The following is a 26,538-nucleotide window of genomic DNA, read 5'->3' as shown; positions in this document are numbered from 1 at the left end:
CGCCAGGTGGAGAGAGGGGCCTCCGACACACCCTCCCCTCCCCAACTCCCCCAGCCTCCCACCTTGGCCAGCAGCTGGAAGGGTGGCAGGCTCTGGGCGGGATGACCTGCAGTTACCCTGGGCACGGGCGGGTGTGTGGGGGGCATGCGTGGTGGTCCACTGGTGTGCTGGGCCCAGGGTGGAGGGGGGACATGTGGGACCGGGGTGTGCTGCCGGGCATGAGCGGGGCGTGAGGGGTGGGGAGTGGGTACTGGGTGAGCGGAGCTTCGGGAGTCAGGTGGGGCCCAGGTGCGCAGGGCGATGGAGGTCAGGTGGGGTCAGGCGGGGCTCAGGTGCGCAGGGCGGTGGGGCTGGGGCGGGGCGGGCCGCCAGGTGCGGCCCAGGTGCACGGGCTGCGCGCGTCCTCCCGGGAGCCAGGGGGCGCTGCGGCGGTGCGGGTCCGGGCCGGGCCCGCCCCTCCTTCCGCCCGCGGCCCCGGAAGCCGGCGATGGCGCGGAATGTGCTGTGAGTGGGGGTCCCGGGGCGCGGGGTCGGGGGCGTGGCCGCGCCCGGGACTTTGCTGCGGGGGCCGTGCCGGGCCGCGGGGACGCGACTCAGAGCCCCGCGCGGAACGTGCGGCGTCGAGGCGCCCGTGGGGGCGGGGCGGGGCGGGCTCGGGGCGGGGGTGGTCGTTCCGGAGCCGGAGGGGCCCGGGCTGCCCCTTGGGGGTCGCGCCTGACGCTTGGCGAGGGCGGGTGGGACAGAAGGTTCGCGGGTCTGGGCCCCGCCGACCTCGGGCTTCGGCCCCCTCCGGCCGACCGCGCCCCCGACCCCCGCAGCTCCCCAGGGGCCCCAGACTGCGCCCCTTGCAGTGCTCGCCGCTGGTCACCAGGGGGAAGGTGTGAGCCTGGGTGGCCGCCCGCCGGCCTGGACCCCCACGAGGGCAGAGCGAGGCTCGGTCCTGGGCGAGCAGCCCTGCGCTCCCAGAACCTGCCCCTCCCGCCTGTCCGGCACAGCGGAGAAGGCTGTGCCACCAGCTTCTAATGGGGCAGCTGCCACGTGGGACTGGGTCGCCAGGAGACCCCGGGAGACGTTACCTAGCACTCAGCTCAGCACTCGTTCTTCTGCGGGTGCCCCGGCCTGTGCCAGGGTGCCACACCCTGGACCTCGGCTCCTGACCCCCTCACGCTTCCCAGACTTGTGAGGCCCAGAGGCAGCGTGAGATTTGGCTTCACTGAGCCCCCTTCCCTGGTGCTGGGTGCTCCCCAAGATCAGGGGCCACGTGCTGTGCTGCAAATTGGTCACCAGGGACCCTAGATGGCATCCTCAGCCCCTGTGCCCACCCTCCACCAAGACCCGTCCCCTGGGCTCCCAGTAGACCCCTGGCCCCCTTGCAGCCCCTGTGGACCTTGGGCCCCCTCCTCACCCCAGCCCCGAGGCCCAGTTGGCAGCGTAGCCCTCCTGGCCCACCAAACCCCACCGGGAGCATGGGTCCAGCTGGCAGGGGCAGTTGGGTGGGAGCCACAGGTGGTGGCCGCCTGCACCTTCTAGATGCCTCTGCTCACTTTGGGGGTTTTGGGGGTGGGGCAGGCGGGCGGTCAGCTTGTAGCTGGTGATCTGCACACACTACCTCTCCCGAGCCTCTTATCTGTTGATCTTCACGCTTGTCAAGGATGAACTGGCGTTCCCAGCGCAGGGGGTGTGGAGGTGGCCCCATCCCTTTCCCCACCGCGGGGGTGGGCCAGTGCAGAATAAGCTGGTTCTGACCGATCCCCCCCTCACCTGAGCTGAAGGGAGCTAGAGGGCGCGCCCTGTGTGGGGCCCATTCCTGGAGGGCGACAGCCATGCGGGGGCCGCGTGCCTTTGGGACCGGCACTTTGAACAAACACATGACTCTGAGCCTGTTTACGGGGTGGGGTGGGCATGTCCTCTGGCCTCTCTTCATGAATCATTCACCGGTCCTTTCCAAAGGCTGACCTTGGGGGTCAACAGGCCACACTGCCCCGGGGACTGGGGACTGGCTGCCCACGCCGGGTGAGCAGAGGGGGTGGCCTGTGGGTGACTGCCCCCTTGGCTCCCCGGCCCCATGGGCGTGATGACCTGTGGACCCTGCTGGGGTGTCCTGGGAGCCTCGTGTTCTGAACGTTTGACACGACCCCTCTCCCCCTTGTAGGTACCCTCTGTACCAGCTGGGCAACCCCCAGCTCCGGGTCTTCCGTACCAACTTCTTCATCCAGCTGGTGCGGCCCGGCATGGCCCAGCCCGAGGACACTGTGCAGTTCCGGATCCCCATGGAGTAAGCCCCCCCTCCCCGCCCCCAGAGGAATTCAGGCTGGGGAGTGCCCCGAGGGGCCCACAGCCCCAGAGGTGCCGCCAAACCCCACTCACAAGCAAGGTTCTTCCTGCCGTGAAAATTATGCAGGCAGCTCCGCACTGTCCGAGGTCTGGTGTGTGCAGGGCCTCGGGGTGTTCTGCTCCCCGCCGCCCCCGGGAAGCCTGGCCTGAGACCTGACTTCTCTTCTTGCCTCGGTCCTGGCTGCTCTTTCCAGGAGGCTGGGCTGTGACTCCTGCACCCGCTCACCGTGGCTTCCAAAGCCTTCGTCCTCAAGTGGGGCCTTCACGGAGGCCCCAGTTACCGAAGGGACACAGCCTCCCTGTGTCCAATGCTGAAGTCTTAGGGGTTCCGGGGTTGGCTTGAGCTTCCGTGTGAGGCCCATGTAGGGTGTAGCCCACCATCCCCTTGACCGTCATTTCTGGGAAGCGCCTGCCGGGAGGGTGCTGCGGGCAGGGCAGCAGCTGCAGAGCGGGTGGCCGGGCGCTGCGGGCAGCTCCTGGCAGCCAGGGGGCACTCGCAGACCGTCCCGCCCCTCCCCTTGAAAGCTGGGCCCCCAGGGAGTGTGACCAGTGGAAGGGAGAACAGAGCTGAGTCCTGGGGGCTGGTCCCCCGTCACCCCCTCACTGCTGCGTCCAGATGCAAGTGTGCTGGGTGGGGACCAGGGGCTGCATCTCCGGAGTCAGCGGGGCCCGGCCTCAGCCCTGGCCTCCCCCGAGCCCACTCCCACCCCGGGGCCTGCGGTCGGCAGCTCACCCCGTCGGGCGGGCCGCCTTGTACCCCGGCCCTGTTCAGACTTCCTTTCTTTCTCCTTTGCCCCAGGATGACCAGAGTGGACCTCAGGAGTTACCTCGAGCGCATTTACAACGTGCCCGTGGCTGCCGTGCGGACGAGGGTGCAGCACGGTGGGTGCCCAGGGCGGGGGCTGCCCTCTCTGGTGTGGGCTCCTCCGCAGAGCTCCCGTGGCCCAGGCTGCCCGCGTCGCTGGCCTGGTCCCCCTCGCAGCCACTCTGGCACGTGGTCCTTTGCGCATGAGGAAACTGAGGCACGCGCAGGGTGGAGGTGGCCTCCCAGGGCTGGAACTTGGGTGGCCTGGCCCTGCCGGCTGCTCAGAGCAGGGCCCCACGCTCAACCCACCCACCCGCTCCCCCGCCTGCCCCCGGGCCGGTCAGCAAAGCGCTGTTTTTATTCCCCTGGGCCTTTCTCGTTCCTTCCTGTTGACCCCTGCCCCCCAGCCCCCGGTTGCCCAGTTGTAAATATGACGACCCTCCGTCGAGGGGAGGTCAGACAGCAAGAGCCTCTGTGCTGACAGGGCAGAAAGCCGTTTCTTGAGTTATTTTAGACACGTTTGGGTTTCCACCGCGTGGAGGTTGGCGGTGGTGGCGCCTGCCCGCGCGAGCCTGGCCTAGTGGCCCAGGGCGTGCCGCCTGCAGTCTGTAGCCCGACGGTGCCTGCGTGTTTGCCTGTTTCTAGAAAGTGGGTTCCTGGATTAGTGGGGCTGGAAACGTCATGCTGGGAGTGAAGGTTTTTGTCTCCCCCCCCTTCCGACAGGTTCCAGCAGGAGGAGGGATTACAGGAACGTCAGGATAAAGAAACCAGACTCCAAGGTGGCCTACGTGCAGCTGGTGAGCGCTCACCCCGGCCGTGACGTGGGGCGGGGGGCGGGCAGGATCCTGGGGCCCCCGGCTGGCACCTAGTTCTCACCCTCGTGGAGCCCCGGGGGGAGCTGGGGTTCAAAGCACAGCTCAGAGGTGGGAGGGGACGGGTGCTGGGGGACTTCTCGGGGGCCAGCCCTGGATGTGCGGTGGGCGGATGTGGGCCCGCTGGGCTTGGGGTGGGTTCAGGCAGAAACCAGGGCTGGCGAGCGTCAAAGCAAGGAAGCAGTTAATGCCATGCGGGTGGAGGTTCCCGCTGGGGCCTCGGTGTCAAGCCAGACCACTTGGGGCGTGCTGGGGTCCTGGCTGACCCCCCCCTCTCCTCTGGGCCTGACTGCGGGGTGCGGCACACTCCCCCAGGTTCTCTTCACTGTGTCCCCTGCCTAGCGAGGGGCTCCGGAAAGAGCGTCCAGCACCCCATCTGAGCCTTTGCTGACCGAAACCCAGACCTGGCTAGAGGAAGGCACGCGTTTTCCAAGCCCCTTTCCGGGCTCTTCCTTTCCAGCCTGAGCTGCCCCCAGACATGCTTTCCCAGATATGCTCTTGACTCAGAATGGACAGCCTTGGCCCCCCAGCACCAAGGCCCCGTGGGCTCCGGGCAGGATTCCTCTGCCGGGGCACGTGACCTTGGACCTGCCCACAGAGTCTGTTGGCTGCCCTGCGTTTGAAACCCTGGGCGGCGGGGGAGGGGGTGGGGGTCTTCCAGTCTCTTTACTTTCCTCCTCAACAGCCTGGGTCAGAGCGGGGAGCCCGCGGGCCCCGGGGCCGCTAGATGGCAGTAGCGCTATTATGAAAACACCCACCGGCCCCAGGGCCTATTTTGGGCCTTAGGAGGCAGTTTGTTGAAAGACCAAGTTAGCATGGCAGCTTTTCTGAAAAACAGTCACAGTTGTTCTAAACAGGGGCCCCCGTAATTATTTGGCCTAATATTTGCTGTGCATAAAATCAGCCAGTCCAGGCAGGGAGAGTGGCCGTTGGCCTTATAAAGACGCCTGTGTCCTCTGTGTTAAATCGGGCCATCTGTCTTTGTCACGGCACGCCGGTTGACACCCCATATGTCGGCATTCGCCACGAGGCCCTTCAGCGAGAGCTATAGTTACAAGTGGCTTTTGAGTCATCCGAGCCCTTGTGTTTCCCGGGCCCCACCTTGCTCTGGAAGCTGAGCTGCGCGGCCTGGGATCTGGTATCTGCAGCTGCCACCCGGCCGCCTTTCTTCCCCTGTGAAATCAGGGCCGCACAAGTGGGGGCACAGGGCGTCCCCGCCAGGCACGCTTCCCTCCGCTGCAAAATTCAATTTGTAACGGATCCCCCCCCCCGCCTCCACCCCGCCCGACTCCGGCAGATCTCTGCCTGGAAACCGGCCGGGGGGTTGGACCCTCGCCCCCCGAAGGGGTTCCCTCTCTGTCCTCCGTCTGCGGAGACGTCCTCCCCGTGTGTCCCTTGGGGCCTCGTTTCTGGGCTTCTCATCACCGAGCTGATCGCAGAGCACACAGAGGTCCATCAGGAAGACAAGTGAAATTCCCGGCTTTGTTCGGAGTTGGCTGCTTTGGGAAAGCTGGTCCCCCGTAGTGGGGGTCCCGGGTTTCCTCCCACGAGCTGATAACCGTCTCTTTGGCCCAGAGTCGGGGAGCTAGCGAGCCTGGGTCACCCCACAGCAAGGAGCCTCGGCCCCCAGGCTGAAGCTGAAGCCTGCTGGTGACAGAGAGCCTGCCCCTCCCCCCCCCACCCCGCCACCCTGCCCGCCCCTCACCGTCCCGGGCCGGCGTCTTAGCTTTTCACTGCGACACTTTCCTCCCCTCATGTTCTTTTCCGCTGGTCAGCTTTGGAAGGATGGAGGGTTTTATTTCTGAAAGTACAAGGTGAATTTCTCTAGGAAGGGAACCCCCAGGAGCCGCAGTCGGCACCCACACCCGGCGCTTGTCTCGGTGAGAAAACGAGGAATTTCTCCCAGCGGCGCCCTCCGTTTTTTCCCAAGCTATTGCGGATTGCCATCTTTGTATTTATATTTTAAAATGTCATTTTAGGTTTCCCCCACCTCAGAAAACTAGCAGAATCACCTCGGTATATTAAACATAAATCCCCCATTCTGGGCAATCAGCCCTGCATGTAAACTATTGCCCTTTGGTATTTTAAAGAAGAAGAAAGAAAGTTTTGAAGTGTGTAAGCGACTCCTCCTGCAGGCTGGCTACCGAGCACACGGTTGCTGCCTTTCATCACTCGGGGCCTGCACTCCGCGCCGTGTGAGCGGGATTTATAAACCTCCCGTTCTCAGGGCCGAGTACGTGGGCTGTTTCAGATCACGCTTGGCCGCCTGCCCGAATCCAAATGTCTTCACAAAACAAGGGTCTCCAAGAACCAAGCGCACTTCACTGATTTTACTTATTAAAATTTTCCAGATCCGGTCCTTCTCTGCCCGTCTGGAGGTGGACGGCGCAGCCCTGCGAGTGTTGGCCCGGGTCGTTCTCCGCCCCCCCCGCCCCCATCCTTGGAACTGCTTTGCGATGTGTAGCACGTGGAGGTGGCCCCGCACCTCACGTTGTTTGGGGTCCCCTCCTCCCTCCGGCCCACTGACGGGCCGGGCTGGTACCCCGACCACGTGCTGGGGGTCCGGGCTGGGACTTGGCCGGCACTCACGTGTTCTGAACTTTTAGTGGAAGATGTAAAACCAGTTAATTTGCAAAGCCGGTCTTGATTTATAGACTGCTCGCATGTACGTTTCTTTGTACGTTACGTGCGTTTTATTTGCCAAGCTCTGAGCCGGGAGGAGGGTTAGTCTTTAATGTGGGTAAAGGCCTGTAGGTATTTTGGGTGGAAGACGTTCCAGGGAGGCAGCAGACACGATCTGTGCCTTGTTTCCTCGCCCCTGCCCCCAGTATGGCCGGGCGACTCCTGCCTGGAGTGGGTGCTCTGCTGGGCTCCCCCGGATGGGGGCACGCTGCCTGAAGAGCTGGCCTCAATGAGGGGCCTTGTCACAGCAGTGGTTTCCACCGCAGAGGGCTGGGGCCCGGCCTGCGTCTGTCCTGCAGGCGATGGGCCGGCAGGTTCCATCTGGCCACAGACCTTCCCACGGGGCTCCCGGCCTGTCCCGCCCGCGCTGCAGGCTGAGCCCGTGTCTTTCCTCCCCAGGCGCACGGACAGACCTTCACGTTCCCAGATCTGTTTCCTGAGAAAAAGAGGCCTGAAGGCAGTTCTGCAGATGAGGACCTGCGGGACCAGGTCCTGGAAGACCAGCGGCGGAGGCAGAGCTGCGACCCCCGGCGCGGGGGCGTCCCCGGCTGGTTCGGCCTGTGACGGGCGGCTGACAGCTCAACTCAAATAAAAGTGCTGCTTGTGGAGACCGGCCCAGGCCCCCCCCCACCCCATGCTCTGTGCTCTGGGCCCTGCCCCCACCCTGAGAGCAGGGGCCCGGCCGCGGGTGGCCCGCGTGTCTCGTCAGGGTCCCATGGGCGCAAGGCGAGCCAGGCAGGCCCAGAACCCTGTCCAGCTGGGGGGGAGACCCACTTCCAGAGCACCCAGGAAGTCATCCTGAGCTGCTCTGTTGAAGAGCTTGCTTCGGGCGGTTTATGGGGGAGATCAGAGTGAGTGCTGAGGGCAGGGGTCGGGGTGGCCACTGGGAGAGAGCCCGTCCGGGCTGGGGGTCCAGGGTGGCGCAGTCCAGTGTGGTCTTGAGCAGGGAGGGCGGGGGATCCAGAGAGAGTGGGGTTTAGGGGACTAGTCCAGAGCAAGGCCGCGTCTGGAAAGATTGCCGGGCCGAAGGCTTGCAGGTGGGAAGCGGAGCGCGGTCAGGGACGACCAGCACCCGGGCACCCGCGGGATGGGGGTAGAGGTGGCGCTGGTCCCGGGGGGTCCGGGAGCCTGGTTCCCTGCATCTCCGGTTCCTGAGATGCACCCGCAGCTTGATTTCTCTCTGAATCACACTCTGCAGCTAAAAGCCTAACCCTGAGCGCCCCCGGGAGCCAGCGCCCCGCAGCCGCCCCCGGGCAGGGGGAGCCGTGAGGCCACACCCGGTTGGCTGGGCCCGTCTCTGAGTGTCCGCGGGCCTGGAGATATGGGGAACAAGCAAGAAGGCATTGTGGGTGCGCTCGGGGAATCAGGCCACGTTGCCCCTGGGGTGGGACACGGATGCCAGATGCCACGAGGGCTCAGGGACCACCCTCCTCCGCGGCCTCCCGGCTCCCCGTTCTGGAGCTTGGCTCTTCCCTCCGCGGGGGAGACAGTGGGGAGCCGGCTTGGCCGGCCCCCTCCACCCCGAGGGACACGGGGGGCGTCACGTGGGCCTTTGAAGCTCCCCTCCGGCTGGAGGGTGAAGGTCCGGGCAAACTCCACCCTTCAGCGTTGATTTAAAGTGATGGGGAAGGTCGGGAAGGAGGCTGGAGAACGGAGTCAATGGTATTTTCCTGAGAGAAATAATTCATGGGGCCCCGAGGACCCCGACTCAAGGCCAGGGGAGGAATCCCATCCTTCATCTGCTGCACTTCCAGAGCTGGCCGCCCGCACGCCCCCGGACGCAGCCCCCAGACCCTTCCCACACGGCGGCCCTCTGCTGTCCTCGCTGTGCCCTCCACATCCCCCAGGGCCTGGCATCTGCCGGTCACGGCCACGGAGGCGGGCCGAGGCGTCCTCTGTCCTCAGCACCCCCAGGGCTGGTGGATGGAGTGGCCACAGCAGCGCCGGGTGGGGGTGGGACACGGGGTGTCCGGCACAGAGCCGAGTGTGCGGGGCAGGGGTGGGGTTGCCTTGCAGGGCGCTGAGCAACAGGAAACGGGCCTTCAGCTGGGGGGCTGCTTGCCCCCACCCCAGGCACGGAGCCTTGAGAAGGCGCTGTTTGACACCCCTGCCCCTCCCTGGCTGGAGGCTGGAGGCTAGAGGCTTGGCAGGGAGACAGCCGGTGCCTCCTCGGGAGGTCTCCCTGCCCCAGGTCGGTGGGCCCCGTGATCGTCTTCTCCGAGCCTCCGTCTCCCCCTTCCTTGCGCGGCTGGGAGATGGTGGTCAAGACTTCTGGTCCCAGCATCCTCTTCCCCTCTGCTCCTCCACACGTGGGGACCAGAGGAGGGTCTCCCGGGGGCCCCCTAGGCTGGGTGTCATCCTGCCCACTCAGGCCTTTGCTGGACAGCCTCACGTGGGACTGGGAACAGCGAGGGCCCGACCCCGTGGACTTGGGGGCTCCTTTTCCCGTGGGGACAGTCCTGCCAGGAGCGCCCCGGGCCAGCGCCTGGGGGAAAGTATATGGACAAAGGAAGAGGGCTTGAGCCCACAACACCGCCCCCTGTGCCTCCCTTCTTTAGGGCCATTCGTCGCCTTGTGGGGGCTGTGAGACCCAGGATACGGCAGGCAGAGCCCGCGAGGGGCGGCGCTGGGGGCTGGGCCAGCCGCCTTCTCAGTCCCCTTCTCAGTCCCCTGTGGCTGCCACGGGCCCTGCTTGGAGCCAGCAGGCCTGTGCTGATGAGTTATAGTTGCAGCAGGCCCGGCCTGTGGCCCACGGGACGCATCCCAGACCCCCCAGCAGCTCCAGGTGAGGCCCGGCCGCCAGGGCTGCCAGGATGGAGCGGAAGCCCATCTGGCCGCAGCCCCTCCGCCAGCGTCTGGTTTTCCTCTTCAAGGGCCAGAGTCTCCCCGGGGCCGCATCATGCTGTCATCCCAGCTCCACGTGCATCGTTTAAGTAACCGACTGCAGGTGACCCACCGCCTGGCTGGGCCCCTCGGCCGGGGTGGGGAGGGCCCGCTCACTTCTGCAGCTGGGACCCCCAGTTGAGTCGGGGGCTCCATCCTCTGGCCTCTGGGCGGCCTCAGCAGGGGACCCGGGCCCAGGGACACAGCCGGTCGTCTGGGCTGCCCCTCCCACCCCCCAGGCCTTAAAACACAGAGGAAACTAAAGAAGTCGGTCCCCTTGAGGGTGACTCCGGAGGGGGTCCCCTCCCACCTCCCGACTTTCATGTAATTCTGAACTCCACTCATGAATGAACGAATGCGTGAGCGTGCGTGAATCACTGGTGAACACCCCAGTTCAGCACATCAGCTTGGCCACACGGGAGAGCCCTGCCCTGTCTGCGGGTTTGAGAATCGGGCAGGGCCTGGGGCGGGGTCCAGGTGGGCCCCCAGCCGCTGTTTTCACTGAAGCTGGCGGTTGCGGCTGCCGCCTGCTTCCTGGCTGTGAAGACGCGCTCGCCACCCCCTCACATCACAAAGGGCAGAAGAGCCAGCTGGTCAAGGGCTGTTCTTTTCTGTTTTCAAACAGCTTTATTGGGATATGGTTCGCATCCTACGGTACCCCGTCGTAAGTGTGTCGTTTGATGTCTCAGTGTTCAGGCCGGTGTGCACCTATCACGGTGATCGGTTTGAACACATTCTCATGTCACCCACAGAGCAGCCCCGCACCCTCCTGCCGACGCTCGCCACCCCCGCCACTCCCCACCCCAGCCCCGCCGACACAAGCCTGCTTCCGTCTCTGCGGATTTGCCTGCTCTGGACACTTCATGGAAATGGAGTCTGTGCTGGCTTCTGTCACTCAGCGTCACGCCCTCGGGCCCATGCTGTAGCCCGCGTCAGGGTTTCCTTCCATTGCGTGCGTGGGCCCCAGTCTGTGTATCTGTTTGTCCGTGGATGGCGCTTGGCATGTGTGTTATCATTGCTCGGGGATGTCGGGTGCTTAGCCTGGAATGTTTCACGGGAGGCCGGGGCTGCCTCACCACCAGCAAGGGTGTTTATCAGTCCCTGAAAGTCCCCAAAGGCTGTGGAGAGATGGGCCACGTCTGCAAACTGCCTGGCTGCTGGATAGGGCCTGGTCAGGGGTGTCAAACAGCCTGCCCCCTCGGGGCCCTGGGAGCTCCACTGGGGTCAGGGGCGGGGTCAGGGGCTGGCACGGGGAGGGGGTTTCCAGACAGCCCCAGGACCCCCATCCCTGTGCCTCTCTCCTTCCCTAAATGCCGCGCCTCGGGTCCAAAAGACGCTCAGTTCCGGCCCTCGGAAACCCTCCTTTCCCCGGGCATGAGGGCTGGCACACGTGTGCACTGGTCCCCAAGTCGCCCTGCGTGTGGGTGCCTGTCCCATCTCTGTAACCGACACTGAGTCCCGTCAGGACAAAAGTTTCCATCTCCTCTCAGAGCTGAGCTGGCTCTCTCTGCATGTCCCGCCGTGCGCAGGGGCACCCCACCCCAGGAAAACCCCTCCATTTCTGCCAGCGCCCCACACCTGCCTCCCCGGCCTGGCCCTGGGGCGCTTGGCTTCTTGGGAGAAAGGGAAAGGTTCCCCGGAGACCTGGGTCTCCTTCCCAGGTTCCCACTCGCCCAGCCCGGAGGGAGCTGCACCCCACAGGGCTTGGCCCAGACACCCCAAGACGGACGCGGGGACACCCGGGCCACCGGCCTGGGAAGCAGCGGCCAGGATGGCTCCCCACGCGGCCCACCAGGCCGACATGTTCAGCATCTGTGTCGCTCCTTCCTGACTGAGATCGTCCCCAGCACCAATCCCCCCAGATCACTTCATTATTTCTTTGTAAATAGGGCTTTTCCTAGTCAAAATAATCACCGTGTTTTGTGCTGCTCCCACATCTGGCTTTGATTGGCCCCCACCTCCTCGGGTGGACCTGGACCCCTGATGCTGTGACAGAGGGAAGGCAGCCCAGCCTGCTTTCCTCCCTGCGCGAGGCCGGGCCTGGGGGACCCCGGTCCTGTCCCTGCACAGCTGCACTCCGGCCTGGGCCTGGCTCCGCTGGGCGCATCCTTGGTTCTGCCTTTGCAGAGTTGGGGTCCCGGGGCTCCCCCGTGGCTGGATTCTCCTCTCCCTGCAGCTCCCGTGGCCTCCGTAGGGGACCCGGCAGACACACAGCGTGCAATTCACCTCGCCGGCGGTCCTCTCCTTCCCATGTGGGCGCACCCATCTCCATGCAGGAGCCCTCTGGGCACCCCTGAGAGTGTCTCCGAGGAGAGTCCTGGTTTGGGGCGCCCAGCAGCCCGCTCTGCAGGCAGAGGTCAGACCCTCTTTCTTCTGACCCGCTCCCCTGGGCGACCTGCCCCTTTAATCCTCCGAGCCCGAGTCCCAGGAGGCTGCTCCCCTTCCCCTGGCCCTCCGTCCGATGCCAGGTCCAGACCGGGCCCTCCGGGCGATGGAGACAGGACCGCACACGCTCTGACGCACGGGGAAGCTGCTGTTTGGATGACTGGGACGGTGCCCGAGTGTCCTCGGCACCAGCACCTGCAGCGTCTGGGCTTTGCGCCTCCCGCCGTCCCCTCCCAGCGTGCACGGTGAGCAGCTTTCCGGGACGTGGAATCAGGGGCCCTGGGCCGTCCACCTTGCCGTCCCTCCTCCAGCCCCGTCACGTTCCGTATGGCCGCTGGATCCACCAGCCACAGACACCAGGTGACGAGCATCTGGGCAGTGGGCACAGGGCAGCAGAATGGCACCTGCCTGCGGGAGCGTGCCCGCTGACTGCCCAGAGGGGAAGATTGAAATACTCCGGAGGGACCTCAGAAGACCACTGAGGGGGCGGGGCCTCGTGTCCCTCGGGTCGAGGAGGTGCCTCCAGAAGCCTTTGCGCAGGCCCCAGGTAGGGGTGCCACGTCCCTGCGGACAGCACGGGGCGCTGACCTCATCAGGGCTTCCCTTCAGGCCTCGCTGGAATTCCGCCGGCCCTGAACAGCCGACGCTCCTGCCAGGCTCTCCCTGGGACTTCACGGGGGGCCAGGGCCCTAAATAATTCTTATAAAACCCATGTCAGCCCCAAACTGTGTGATATCTGATTTGTAGCCCTAACAAAACCCCATGCCTGCTGCCAGAGGGGGTGCGGTGTGAGCCCGGCGGTGCAGAGGCCCTGGGTCCCGCTGGTGCGTGTGCACACATGTGTGAGCGAGTGAGGGGGGCCCTGGGGGGGCTGGGCTCCTGCAGCTCCGGGGCTCCACTGAGCCGCCACAGTGACATCCTCGACCGGACAGGGCAGAGGGGTTGGCAGAGGTGGCAGCCGCTCCCTGCTGGACCACCTTGGGGAGGGACCTGGAGGCTGGGGCACCAGGCGCTGCTGACCAGCCGGAATGACTGCGGAGCAAAAGGCCAGCTGCCTGGAGAGAGATGCATCTGGCCACCCGCACACACTCAGCCCAGCCACTCTGGCCCTCCAAGGCCCTTCTGCAGTGTCTGAGGCCAGAGCACCAAGGAACAGGAGGCTGTGGGGACCTCAGACGTGAGCGGCCCGTCTGAGGACTTCTGGGGACACAGGCTTCCCCCTCCTGGCTCCTAGTGGCCAGCAGACGAGGGCTGCCACCTGGGCAGGGGCCTGGGTGGGGCTGTGAGGGCCAGGGGTCCTGCCCTTCGCTCCCAGCTGCTGGCCTTGCCGCCAGGAGGCCCTCGGCTGCAGCCTCGACCTTCTTGTCTAAAACGTGGACATGATCATGTCGGCCAGCGGGGAGACAGGGCCAGGCTGGAGGAAGGTGCCCAAAGGCTGCTCCCAGGACCCTGTCCCCCTGATGCCCGGTCCCCTTCTCCACCCAAGTGTGTGTTCTGGCTTCGTGCAAAGCCTGGAGCCCCCTGCCCAGCCCAGGTCTCTGTCTCCGTGGCTGTCCATCACCACACCTGGCCACCCGTGCGTCCTGCCACGTCCCGTGTCCCTGCCAGGTGCGGCGGCCCTGTTGGGGGTGAGCTCCCGCACAAGGCCACGGTGTGGCAGGGCAGGCACGGCAGAAGCCCCAGGCAAGCGGCCGTGCTGTGGAAGGGTTCGTGTGGCGTCCAGGCTAGGGGCAGGGGGTGGTGCTAGAAGTGGGCACCTCATCACTGCCCAGTGCAGCGGCCCCAAATCAGGCTATGTCCTTGGAAGTGCCACCAGGCCTGCTGGTCTAGGACAGAAACCTCCCTTCACGCTGGCCCCCAACCCACACGGCCCCCCAGCCGCCTGCCCCTCCAGAGCAAGTCCAGGGTCTCTCTACTCCTCCAGACCCTGGGCATTCTCACCCTCTTAAAGAGTGTCCCCAGGGGTGCCCCCAGCCCCACGCGCTGCCTCTCGCTGGCCCCTGGCGTCTGTGGCGCCCTTGCCTGCTTCCTCTGTGCTTTGGGGGTACCGCCGGGTCCCCTGCCTGGTCTCAGGGGCTCGACCAGTTGCGGGGGCTTTGTGCCACTGCTGGTTCTCTTTCCACTTAAGATAAGAAGGTCCTCCATCCCCAGGTTCCTTCCTGCTGTGTCTCTCGGCCCCCAGTGCGTTCCTCAGACCTGGGCTCGCGAACTCCCGCCTCCCACTGCTCTGCCGGGTGGCCCACGGGGCCTTGAGGGGCTTCAGGAAAGGCCCCCAAACCTCACCTCCCGAGGGGCAGGAGTGGCCGAGTGTGTTGGGGGTGACGCACCCAGAGCTCCAGCCCCGAGATTCTGGTCGCTTGTCCCCAGAGCCCAGAGACCACGACCGGGGAAACCCCTCCTGGATCCTGGGGCCACCTGGTGTGTGCCCACACTGGGCTTGTCCTGTGTCCTCGAGAAAAGGCAGCCCAAGTTGCAGAAGATGCCTCCTAAAAATAAAAATCGGGCGCGAGGCCCTGTGGGGCCAGTCCTGAAGGAGGCCAGTGGGATTAGGACCAGCTGCTGCCCCGTCCCTGGCCTGTCCTCACCTCCCAGAGCACCCCCTGCTTCCCTGTCCCCTGGCCTCACCCTGGCTAAATCCGCCTTGGCCCCTTGGCTGGTACAAAACAGGAAAACTGTGTGTTCTGAGCCTCCTTTGGGGCTTAGTGGGTAAGGGGAGCCGGCAGCTGCCCGAGGAGAGTGACGAGCGACGCCCTTTATCTGAAAATATCGTGTTGCCCGCCTGGATGCCGGGGGCCCCGCGTGCCAGCCCGCCCGACTCCTGCTAAAACTGAAATAGCTTCGGGAGGTGGACGCAGCTGTCCGCATCAGTCAAGATGACCCCGGCCAGAGTGGCGGATCCGAGCTCCCACGAACTCAGGCTCTTCCAGGGGCTGCTGACCTGTGGTCCCCGGACCCCAGGGCCAGGGCACTGCCAGGGCCCCCCGAGAGGCCCCTAGGAGAGGAACGGAAAGGGGCCACACTGGCCATTCCACGACCCTTGCTGTGGCCTTGGCCTGGGTCCCTAACGTCGGCCTAGCTCCTCCTGGACTCTCCTCCCCACCCAGGAACCCTGTGCCGCCTGGGGTGCTGGGTGCGTGTCCTGGGCAGAGCAGGGAGACGGACCGAGGGAGCGGCTGGGGGACCGAGGCGATGGGGGACCCGCAGAGCAACCTCGGAGTGTGAGGGTGCAGTGCGGGACGCAGGATGGGAAGAGTCGCCAAGGGTCTGTTTGCAGGGACAGAAAGGCAGGGAACCAGGAAGCTCCCTGCAGCAGGAAGCTGGGACCTGAGAGCCACGAGGAAGAGGCCCCAGACGGGCAGGGTGGACGCGGCCGGAAGGCTCCGGGCCGGGCGGTGACCCCGGGGTGGGAGGGGGAGCAGGCGCCGGCCGGGCGTGCTTGGCCTGGCATGCTGGGCCACATGCTTGCCCAAGGGGCTCATGGAACATTCTTGCGGGGGGCCGGAGCCAGGGCCCGATGTGTGTGCGTCCCAAGGGTGGGGGGCGCCGGGCGCTATAACGGGCGGCACGCGGCACACTTAGTCACCTCTGAGGTATGGCTCCCGGCCTCGCCCCGTGTCATTGCCATGGCAATGCTGGGAGGGGCCCACAAACAGCCCCAAACAGAGTGGCCCCCTGACTCCTGGTCGTCCCCTCGAGGGGGTGGGACACTCGGAGAGACACTGCCAAGTTTGGGAGAAGAAGCTTGCAGGCTGGCCTCGCTCCAGCCCTTCCCTGGGACGTGTGCACCCCTGTCCCATCCCTGTCCCACCCGGCCCGGAGCCAGGACACCACGCAGGGGCCTGTGCACCGGGGGTGGGGAGCTGGGGCGAGGTGGCCAGGCCCCTGGGTTCAGGTACCCCAGAACATTGGGGTTTCTCGAGAGAAGGACTCGGACTGCTTGAAATACACGTTCCGGGGGCTCTCGGGGCGCTGGCTCACAGACAAGCCCCTCCCAGCTCATCTGCCTCTCCCTCCGTTAAAACGGGGACAGTGCCCCCACCGCAGCTACCCCTGCCCCTCAGGCTGTCAGGGCCCCGGACCATCCAGAGCAGGGCAGGGTGGGGTGGGGTGGGGCGGGGCGGGGTGGGGGGTGGGGGGGAGGTCACCAGGACAGAGCCCCAGGGTGGCCGCCTGACGGGGGCAGTAGTGTCACATGGTGAGAGGGCGGTCAGTGGCATCCTGCAGCCCCGGGGGGCCCTGCCCCCAAGAGAGGCACCTTCCCACAACCCCTTCCCCAGGAATGCAACCCCAGAACTGGGGTCGGGCACCCACCCACTCTTCTGGGGTGCCTGCCCGGCCCGAGCAGTGACCCAGCAGCGGAGGCCTCGGCACAGGGGTCTGGGCATTCGCCAAAGGCTGAGGGGGACGTTTGTTCCGGGTGGGGTCCGTTGGGGACCACCCAGGGAAGTTTCGTCTGCAAACCGAGGCAAGCGCTAATGGTTTGGGGTCCTTCGGGCATCTGCCATCCCTCCCCGACCAGGCTGACACCTGGGCCGACCAGGGCAGTCCAGAACTCCCAGCACGCACACCCAGGCTCAGCCCCTGGGAGCTGACAGCTGGGGTGGACCCAGCGCCAGGGCCTTGGGTGGGAGACAGTGTCCCCCACGGACCTGACCTGGAAGCTCAAATGTGCATGCATTGTGTCCCCCAAGGGTGGCGCTGTCAGCCAGGAGGCAGCGGGACCCTGCTCGGAAAGGTCGTGTGCGGTGACGGCCGGCCCAGCTGTCCTTCCTGGCTCAGCTGTCGGCAACCTGAACCCTCCACGCTGGCCAGGAGGCTCGAGGCCTAAATTAGGGTCTGCGGGATAGGCCGTGGCATCACCGGGACGTCCAAGCCACTGTTGCAGCAGAAATGTCCCGTTCCAACGCCGGAGAGGCCCGTCCACCCAGAAGGGCGGCCGGCAGCAAACATTTCCAGGAAAACTCAAGTGAGCCCACCGTGTGGACACCCGGCCTGTGACGGCCCACTCTCAGCCCCCTCCCCAGCCCAAGCAGGCCCCCAGCCCCTGCCTTCCGGCCCAGCGTCTGTTCTCTGGGTTAAGGGATCGGGTTCACCCCTCCTCACAGGACTGCGTCTTATCTCTGGGAAAGAGATTATGGGGTTTCTGACATTAAATTCTCACGCTGAAGTTTTCAGCATGTAGTCTGAGAAGCATTTTTTTCCGAATAGCACCTGGAAGGGAGGACACGAAGGATGTTAGGGCTGCTCACGCAAGACTTTGAACCTGGGGGTGGGAGGGACTCGCCATCCGTCAAGCCCCCTTCCGCGCCGCGGCCAACACCTCCCGCTCCCCGCACGAGAGTTACGGATCCCAGCCCCGCGAGCCCCCTCCCAGCCAGACCCCCTCCAGCCGCCCAAGTCCTGCCAGCCGCCCGGCCCCTGGACTCATGGCGGGCGCCAAGGGTGGCACGAGGTCACGCTGGTTTTAGCGGCCCATCATACATTGTTCTTTGTCCCGGGGGCCTGCTCCAGGCAGCCCTGTTCACATCTGCGGGGGCACGGGCGGCCAGCTGTCCTGGCCCCTGCCCCCGGGAGAGGTGAGCCGACGGAGCCGCGGTGGTCCTGGGGTCCCGGCTGCGTTATCGTCTGCGGGAAGCGGTAATCGAAAGGGCCTGTCCACTTGTGTTTTCGGGTGATTGAAGGGCCCGCTTGGAAAGTCTACTCTCAAGCCCGTCTTTTGGGTCATTTTGATTTGGGGATTTCCAAACATCGGGGCCACAAGAGGTCACCCCACTGACCCCGGCCTGCCTCATTATGTCACAGCCAGATTGCTGTGACACCTGATGGAATCCAGAAGGCCCCGGGAGGGCAGCGGGCCGGAGGTGGGGGCGGGGTGGCCGGCCAGGGGGCTGGGGGCTGGGGGCTCCGCTCACCCAGTCCCACCCGTACCCTGGGCAGCACTGCGCCCCCATCCCCTTCCCCGCTGCCCCAGCAGGCCAGCCCGGGCCTCTACACGCTGAATCCCGCCGGGCACCCGGTGCTGGTGACTTTGCTCCTAAACTTCGGCCAGGCTCACATGCCCTCACCCGCACGGGCCCGGTTCCACGCCGGATACTGCCACCGCTGCCCCCGCCCCCCACGGTGTGGCCACTCCCCGCCTTACTTCCCACTGCCCGGGAGGGTGAGGAGCAGCCCCAGGTCCCACCCTGCCACCCGGCGCCCTCCACCCTCCCGCCCCACCGAGCCCCACGTGCCCCCCATCCTGGCACGATGGAGCGGCTCCTGACCCTGCCCAGCCCTGGCCCAGCTGCCCTGTGTCCTCCCTCCTCCTCCTCCTCCGCAGCCGGGGTCCCTCTTGGGCCCTCCTTCCTGCTTCCCATCTCATCTTCCTTGGGGAATGGAATTACAAGGCTTAATCCGAGACCCCCTTCCGTCTTGAGACCTCCCCGGGGCCCCGAACGAGGCCAGCACACAAAAGAAATCACCCTGAGGTCCAGCTCTCCGTCCCACACCAAATTTCGAAAACATCCAGCCTGACTCTGGCCCCGGTTGTTCCCCTCTTTCTCCCTCGGGGTCCCCAACAGACACCCGTGCCCACCTGGCAGCCTGGCCCTGTGGCCCTGGGTCCTTCTTCTTCAACCCAGGCCCCAGCATTGCCCACTCACACCCTCTGTGACCTGCGGAGAGTGACCACCGGGGCACACCCGGGTCCTCCACGTGCCCACCAGGGCTCTTCCTTCCGGAAGACCCTTGGGTTTGCCTCTGGGCTGCTCTCCGAGACCCCTCCCTGCAGCCTCGGGCCAAGGACTGCCCTGCAGCCCCTGTCTTCCGGGAGCAGGCGGCAGCTAGTCAGCCCCGAGGTCAAGCCTCCTCCATCAGGAGGGGCCCCGTGGGAACTGGGGACAGGAGACAGGCAGACGGGGCGGGGGTACATCGTGGGAAGGTGCCCTCGGGGGCCGGCGGGGCCGCGGCTCCATCCGCTTCCTTCCCCCTCCCTCTGCTCCCAGGGGAAAGGTACACGTCCAGGGTCTCGGAGGAGGCACGGAGTGGGGGGAGGGGGCAGGAGTGAGGGACCCGCCTGGGGGCATTGGACGCGGGGTGGATGTTTAACCCTCTCCCTGGTGACGCTGATAGCCCGGCCTGGAGTGGTCAGGCAAGCCCGTCCCCGGGCACAGAGCCGGCAGATCTGGTGGCTCCGGTGCCCTGGAAACGGGAGACGGGGCAGCAGTGCCCGAGGCTGGGCAACCACCTCCTTCCTGCCCCCTCTGAGCCTGGCCTGTGGGCTCAGCAGGTCAGCACTTTCTGCAAACCCCACACACAGCAAACAGAGCCTGACCAGGCGGTCAGTGGCACGCCTCTGGAGGGACGGCCGGCCAGGCCCCGCTGCGAGCCAGGGGCTCGGCCATCTTCCCCTGTCACACTACCCGCCATGATGTCTCCCTGCTTCTTGGGGTCTCTCGTCTCTCCTCACCTTTCCTGGCCACCCCGAGACCCTCCCCAGTGCCCACGGGGGAGCAAAGTGGCCAGGGCACCCTCTTCCCTGCCGCCCCCTGCCCCGCAGCTGGCCGTGCTCCCTTTTCCTGCTGCAGAGAGAAGCGGGCGAGGCCCCGGAGGAGGGCATCCCAGACCCGCCTGGAGCCTGGTGGGCGACCGTGGCCCCAGGGAGCTGGATCCGGACGACTGGCCAGCGCGTCTCTTGGGATGGGAAGCCCCATTCGAGTAAGGTCTCGGCCAGCTCGGCCTGGGGACTGGGTTGTTTCTGGATCCCTCGTCCCCCCGCATTTCCGTGGGCCCCAAGTCCAGTCCCACCAGGGTTCTGTGAGGCGTGGTGAGGCTCCAGGGTGGCCCGAGGGCCACAGCAGGGACCCCAGGGTCACAGGGTAAGGTGAGCGGCAGGGAGCATTCGTCCAGCGCTGTAACGTGGTGGACTCCAGGCCAAGCTTGCACGGTCCCCGCAGCAGCCGGCGTTCGGGCGCTCCGTCTCAGACCAAGACGCTCAGGCCCCGACAGGGTGACCACTCACTTGCCCAGGGCAGACATGGCCCTGCCAGGCGGGGCTTCCCTCAGGCCCAGGCGAGGCTCCAGCCGTTCCCACAGAGACACCCCCGCCCCCGCCCCTGGGCCCTCCCACCCACCTGCACGGCTTCCTTGGGAGTCAGTCAGCAACATCCGTCCCCAGGCCACCATCTCCACGGCCCAAAGGCCCTCTACACCCGGTCTCACCGGGTCCCACTCTTGCTGCCGGGAGAGATAGACCAGGGAAGAGGTAGAAGTTTCCAGGAGGTTGCTGGGCGGATGGAGCAGAGCTTGCACGGCAAGTGAGAGAGAACTTGGGAAGGATGGAGGGTCTTCAGTGGGGACAAGTGGACATTTAGAAAAAGAGAGGGTTTGGAGAAGACAGCAAGGAGGATGGACAGGTTGGGGCCTTGGGGAAGGGGCCAAAACACGAGCTTGGAAGACGGAAAGGATGGCGGGGGAGGGGAATGGAGCCCCCCGTGGCTGGAGGGAAGAGCACCCTGATGACCGCTCTTCGGGGGAGAGGAGAGAGCCGAGGAAGCTGGCAGGGGGTGGGCAGGGAGCGAGCAGTGTCCATCCACCCAAAGAGCGGCATCTTCCCTTCTTGTTGAGGAAGCAAGACGGGCGCCATCTTGTGCGGCCATGCTTGCCCATGGACGCCCCCGTCCGCCCCGTGGGCAGCAGGAGTCCCCTCCAGCGGCAAACACAAACTAGAAGAGATGTGTCTGACCTCGGAGGCTGTCAGTGGGGAGGGGATACGGAGGGGCTGGGGCTCCTGGGCCACATTCTGCCCTCGTGGCAGCCCCACTGGAGCCTGGGACACCTTTGGGCGACGTGGGGAGCAGGGAGGGCGGAGGGGCTCTGGAGAGATGGTGGTCTCCGGAGCTGCCAGAGCATCCCCTCACCAGGTTGAGGGCAGGGCGCTGGGGACCGGGGTCCAGAGGTGGGTGCCCGCCCTGCCCCTGCCGGACAAAGGGGCCCTCATCCCACGGGGCCAAGTGGAGTTGAGTAACTCCATCAGAAGAGATTGGAGGAAACTTCTAGAGACCCAGGGCTGTTTCCTCATCCTTGCTCCTTTCCTAGCACCCTCCACTGGACCGGGATGGCGCCCAGCACTCCCCTCAGGGCCCGCTGGGCCCGTCCCCCTGCAGCCCACTGTGGACCCCAGCGCGACGGGCCACGGGTCCCCTCTCCTCTCTGGGCTTCTGTTCTCTTGCCGGATGGGATAACAGCCCCGTCTCCATGGGGCTGGGACCGGAGGGAGTCGGGAGAAAGCCCCCCAAAATGCAAAGCATTGTGGAGTTAAAGGCTCAAGTTGGGGGAGGGCAGGATAAAGGTAGAGGGAGATGACAAGACCCCTGATGCCTTTGTTTAACTGGCTCTAATGATTTGCTTAAGTCAAAGCGCCCAGCCCAATGGGGTTGGGGGTTGGGGGCTGGGGAATAAGGGTGAGGGGCACAGGGGCCTTTTCCTGATGAGGTCTGCTTATCACAGAGGCCGATTAGGCTCCAAGCAGGGCCCACGGCAGCAGCTTACATGTCCAGCGGGAGCCGGGTGTGAGCGTGCGTGACAGAGGGCACCCTTCCGGGACTAGGGAGTCTCCGGAGGGGCCTGATCCCTGCCTCCTGGGAAGCCAGGATGGGAGGAAATAGGCTGAAATTATATGGGATTGGGGACACTTCTTGATTCGGGGTGGGGGGGTGAGCTCCTCCCTGGGGCCACGGCTGGACACTTGGGTGCCAGGGTCCCGGCTGGGGGGCTGGCGCAAGGGGCAGCCGTCTCCAGGTGGGACTCTGGGTAACCTGCAGCCCTCAGAGGGAGATTCACCAGAGGGACTCTCCTTTGGTGAATGGTCGCCGAGGGAAGGCATCACCCCCCTCCAGGGCAGGCACCCCAGCCAGCCCCTGGTCGCATCCTTAGAGGCCACAGAGGGCCCTCACCTGGCCCTCCTGTGCCGGGCTGGACTCTGAGGGTCTTCAAGGACTAGCTCCAGCCTGGATGTCTGGGAACTGACCTGTCCCAAGCTGGATGGCCGAGATGCGGCAGTGGCCATGCTGGGCTCCGGCCCAGGGTGGTCTCCGGGTTGGTGCTGGGGGCTGGGGGGAGAGGGTTGCTTTTCATGGTTTGGCCCGGGGGATGGCAAAGATGTCCTCTGTCCTGGCCTGTGCGCCTCCTTCACTCCCGGACATGGCTGCACGCTGGTCTCCATCACGGGTCCATCCTTGACCATCTCACCAAGACTCGGGGACCCACGGCGGCTGCTCCCCCACTGGCCGGCTGGGAAATGGCCCGTGATGCAGGGCGCACGCCAGGGTGGCCGGGGATTGGTCACTGCCTGAATGTCCCCGGACGGATGCCCATGTGCCCTTGGGCAGCTTTCCCCTCGGACAGGCTGTCCAGGCCGGGAAACCCTAAGCCAAAGGGATTAAGAAGAAAGGACAGAATCGGCCGTTCCTTTGGCTGTGCTCGTTTGAGCCTCATTTAGTGTATATTGCTCAGTGGGTAAAAACACGTACGTGGTGATGCCAAGAGCCCGGACGTGCTCCCATCTCTCAGGTCAGCCTGTGCGGAGGCCGCCCCGCCCCCGCCCCACCTCTGGCCTCCCCGGCGCCATCTTGCACATTCCTGCGGTCAGCCAGGAGGGCTCCGGGATGAAGGGATGGGGATGCGTGGGGGACCCTCAGCCTGGGCGCCCGAGCCAGCCCCTAGGGCCCCGATCAGCCGCCGTTCCCCGCCCCCAGCCTTGAGTGTCCTCCCTGGAGTCTCTGCTCCACGTGGGGCAGGAGCTGCGAGCCTCGCTCTGGGCCCATGCTGGGGGCCCCTCCCCAGACCCCGACCCCTTCCCACCCAGGACCCAGGCTGTGTTGGGGGGTTGGCTGGCCCGTCCTATGTCCCATGAACAGGTGCCTCCTGTCAGCTGAAATGCACCTTGAGGTGGGGTCTGGGCAGCCAGAGCGCCTGTGGCTGCAGAGCTGGGATCTCGGGCTGCCCGGATGGCTGCCCCCAGGGTCCCCTCGGCATACTGCTGGCTCCGTCACCTGCTAGAGGCTTCCTGGGGTGTGGGGAGGTGGGAGAGAGTCAGGAGGGTCCTTCGCAGGGTGAGCCTGGTGGGAAAGGCACCGTGACCCCTACCACCTGTCAGAAACGGGGCATTGATGGTGGTCTGAACTGCAACTACTCCAGGTCCCTTTCGGGGAGGGCAGAGGGACCCCAGGGGATGGACCACGGTCTGACCCCCACCCCTCCCAAATCTCTCCCTCCACCCCCATCCTGGTCTCTTCCCTGCTAGGCTTGGCCTCCCACCGACGTCCCTTCCAGGCTCTGGGGTGAGCCTAGTTCAGTTCCACTCTGTGGTGAAGCCCCCAAAGTGCTGGCTTGGAGGGGTAGGGGCGGGTGCAGGCCGATCTCCCCCCGCGCCCCCCCCAGACCCGACCACTTAAGAGTAATGAGGTCCAGGTGGCCGCACGCGAGCCTGGATCCTCGTTGGCTGCAGGGCCCACCTCCCGCCCGGGAGCAGCTAATGACAGCCAGAGGCTGGAAGGTGAGACCCCCCTTTGCTGTCAGGGCTGTGCGGTTGACCCTCCAGCAGGCAGGTGGGCGGCAGGGCCCCGGCCTCGTCCAGTGATGGGCCGCTCGGCTGCTGCCTTGGGACGCAGGCCCCTCTGCCATGTCCCCGTCTGTCCACCCGGGGTCCTGCTGCCACGACCCAGCCCTGGGACTTGGGGATACCAGTCGACAGTTCTGTGTCTCAGGCAGCCCCTGAGGAGGTGACACAGAGCGGCCCCCCTGTCCGTCTGCCCCCAGGGGTTAGGCCCAAGGAGGCTGGGCGAGCCAAGAGGCTTCCGCTTGGGAAGGTGAAGAGTCCAGAGAGGTGGTGATGGCTGCACAGCAGCGGGCAGGTGCTTGATGCTGCTCTGTTCCCCGACCCGTGGGCCCAGCGGCAGTTTCTATGTCACATGTATTTTACCCCAATAAAGCAAAGACCGCTCAAGGGGCTGCAAAACCGGTGAGCTGCAGACTGTCTGAAGTCGGTGGTCCTCTCCCCGTGGGCAGCGTCCCGGGGCAGCAAGATGGCGTCCTGCTGGCCTGGCCTGGGGCCCACCCCCCTGCTGCCCACCCCCGTCTCCCCGTCCCCACCAGGAGACTGTCTCCTCTCCCCCCGACCTGTGCAGCTGGCCCCGCTTTGGGCCAGGCCACCTGTGGCCGCTAGTGGGTGAGACGTGGGGGCGCGAGTGTGGGAAGGCACACGGGCTCCGGGCGCCGTCAGCACTTCCCCCGGGAATTCATCCTCCAGGAAAGTGGCCGGGCCTGCAGGGTGTACGCAGAAGGAGGCGGGGGGGTGGGGGGGACGGGGGGAGAGCAAAGAAGGTCAGAAAGGCAGCAGGAGAGGGCCCCCCACGCACAGGGGCCCAGGGAGAGGGGTCAGGGGATGCGTATTTTCGGGTGGCAGGGCCCAGGCCGCAGTCAGGCAAGGTGGGCACCAGGCCATGCTGTCTTGGGGTCCTGCCCAGTGGGCAGGAGACAGAATTCTGATTTTTATTACGGCAAGGATGGGAAAACGGCTGCTGAAGGGGGTCGAGTTGGAGCTGCGAGGAGGGGGCTGGAGCTGAGCGAGGGCAGGCCGGCCAGCCTCGGGGAGGCCCAGGGTCAAGGCCCACAGAGGGCCCGCTGGCTGCAGACCGAGACCTGAGCGCTGGTGCAGCCCACCCCGGGCCGCCATCCAGAGAAAAAGTGCTGGCCTTGCAACTTTGGACCGATCGAGACCGTTGTGCAACTTTGGACTGACTGAGACCAGAGTGGCCTGGGAAACGTGCAAGAGGAGGCCCGGGGTCTACGGTCGGGTCCACCTAGCTCCCCAGTGGCAGAGAAAGCCCCCCGTCGTCAGCAGGGAACCCGCCTCTGGCTGCAGGGCCGGGCACCCCACGGCCGTGCCGGCTACCGCTGCCAGGCTGCCAGCTGTGCCTACGAGGATCCGTCCTCGGGGCTCCTGGACCCCTTGAGGTGGGCTTGGGGGTCACAGCACCCAGCAGCGCCTGCCCTGTGCACACCTGGCCGGGGCTGCCTCCACCTCTCTCCTGGCCCAGCCCACACTCTAGCCCCTTCCAGGAGGGAGCCTTGCCCCGTGGGAGGCCCCCCCTCCATGGTCATCCAGGGTCCCGTCTGTGGAGCCCACCTGCAGGCTGTGTTGGGGGGTTGGCTGGCCCGTCCTATGTCCCATGAACGGGCGTCAGGGCTGGTACCCGCGCTCTGAGCCAGGTGACTGGGCCCAGGCAGATGGACATTCCTGGCAGAGCCTGTGGCCAGCAGGACACAGTGGTCCCTGTTGGAGCCCCATCTGCCTTCCTCCAGGGCCACTCGGAGGCCAGAAATCCAGAGAGGGAGCGGAACGGGGCTGCCGGCAGGAGGGGTCTGGGTAGCATTTGCTCACAGCTTTCCCATGACGCCCCTGTAATCTGGGCTCTTCTCCTTGGCACCCCTGCACCTCACAGCTGCCGGGCCCAGCCAGCTGCTCCTCCCCACCCCCACCCCCCGCCCGCCCAAGACAGAGCAAGTGTCCGGGCATCACAGGCTTTTCCCATGGCGGGGATGGGGTGAGGGGGGCGAGGAATTTGAGGAGGAAACAGCAGTGGCCCGAGAATTTGGAAAATGCATCCAACTGCTCGGAGCACTGGGAAGATGCCGGCGGGGGGATTAGGAGGAGGGGAGGGTGGACACACAGTCCTGGGTGGGCCATGACGGACGGGGCAGCCGGGGGGCTCCGTCAGGAGAAGGGAGCCCTGTCCGTGCGGGAGAGCCGGGGGAAGCAGCTGTTCCCATCCGTCAGCCTGCCCCCTCCTTCCAGCATCTCCTCGAAGACCTTCGACCCCAGGCTGGTGGGGCACGGGATCGCAGCCCTAGCCTGTACCCACAGCCGGCACCGGGGCCCGAGTCAGACGATGGGGGTCCAGGGCTTGGGGGCCTCAGAAGCCAGGGCTGGACCCCGCTGACCGCCTCTGCCACCGGCTTCATCTTCCCTCTTGCCCTCACCTCAGGGGCCCGAGTCCCTCCAGTTTGGGCCCTCAGTGGGGCGCCCCTCGGGGAAGGGGGGCCGAGGCCGCTGTCTGGTGGGTCTGGCCCCTGGGAACCCTCCGGAACAGCAGCTGTCCCTGCTGCTTGGAGCCGGCTGACAGGTTTGCCCAGCCCCCTGGGCTAAGCCCTCCATGATTGATTATGGTGGATATTCACACCAGGGGGAGTGAGCCCGGCTAAGCCCAGCAGCTGCTTGGAGGGGCCGAGGGGAGCTCGGGGGCGCCTCCTCCATCCCCCACACCCGCCTCTCTCCCACCCTGCCTGCCTGCGCTGGCTTCACCCGGCTTGGCTGGACCAGCTCCTTTCTCTCTCTGGGGTCTCAAGGGAGGTGCCCCTCCTCCCCCCAAGGCGGACCAGGCATGGCGGCCGGGGCTGTGGTGACCTTACATAAACCAGGTCACCCCTGGCCCAGTGGAGGCATCGCTGGGCATGATGAGATTACAGCTGCCCCCCACCAGGTCCAAGTCAATCCGCAGCCCCAGAGAAGCAGAAAATCATGCTGCCCACGCAGGG

General features: G+C 65.8%; 1 protein-coding gene across 1 annotated transcript; it reads left to right on the top strand.

The window, feature by feature from the left end:
- Window positions 1-458: 458 nt before the first annotated feature.
- MRPL23 (mitochondrial ribosomal protein L23) lies at window positions 459-7,301 on the top strand. The gene is made up of 5 exons (XM_068555161.1): window positions 459-504; window positions 2,153-2,275; window positions 3,134-3,216; window positions 3,863-3,936; window positions 7,093-7,301. Exons 1-5 carry the CDS (start codon window positions 488-490, stop codon window positions 7,255-7,257), a joined length of 462 nt encoding a protein of 153 aa, XP_068411262.1. The 5' UTR covers window positions 459-487; the 3' UTR covers window positions 7,258-7,301.
- Window positions 7,302-26,538: the final 19,237 nt, after the last annotated feature.

This window comes from Eschrichtius robustus, chromosome 11 (assembly GCF_028021215.1).
Source record: "Eschrichtius robustus isolate mEscRob2 chromosome 11, mEscRob2.pri, whole genome shotgun sequence".
Classification (NCBI taxonomy): Eukaryota; Metazoa; Chordata; class Mammalia; order Artiodactyla; family Eschrichtiidae; genus Eschrichtius; species Eschrichtius robustus.
The sequence above is the reverse complement of the archived record's forward strand: the minus strand, read 5'-3'. Positions and strand labels throughout refer to the sequence as shown.

Coding starts and splice junctions, on each gene's coding strand:
- MRPL23 (XM_068555161.1), top strand. Junction 3,217..3,862: donor GCGGACGAGGGTGCAGCACG/GTGGGTGCCCAG, acceptor CCCTTCCGACAG/GTTCCAGCAGGAGGAGGGAT. Junction 3,937..7,092: donor AGGTGGCCTACGTGCAGCTG/GTGAGCGCTCAC, acceptor TTTCCTCCCCAG/GCGCACGGACAGACCTTCAC.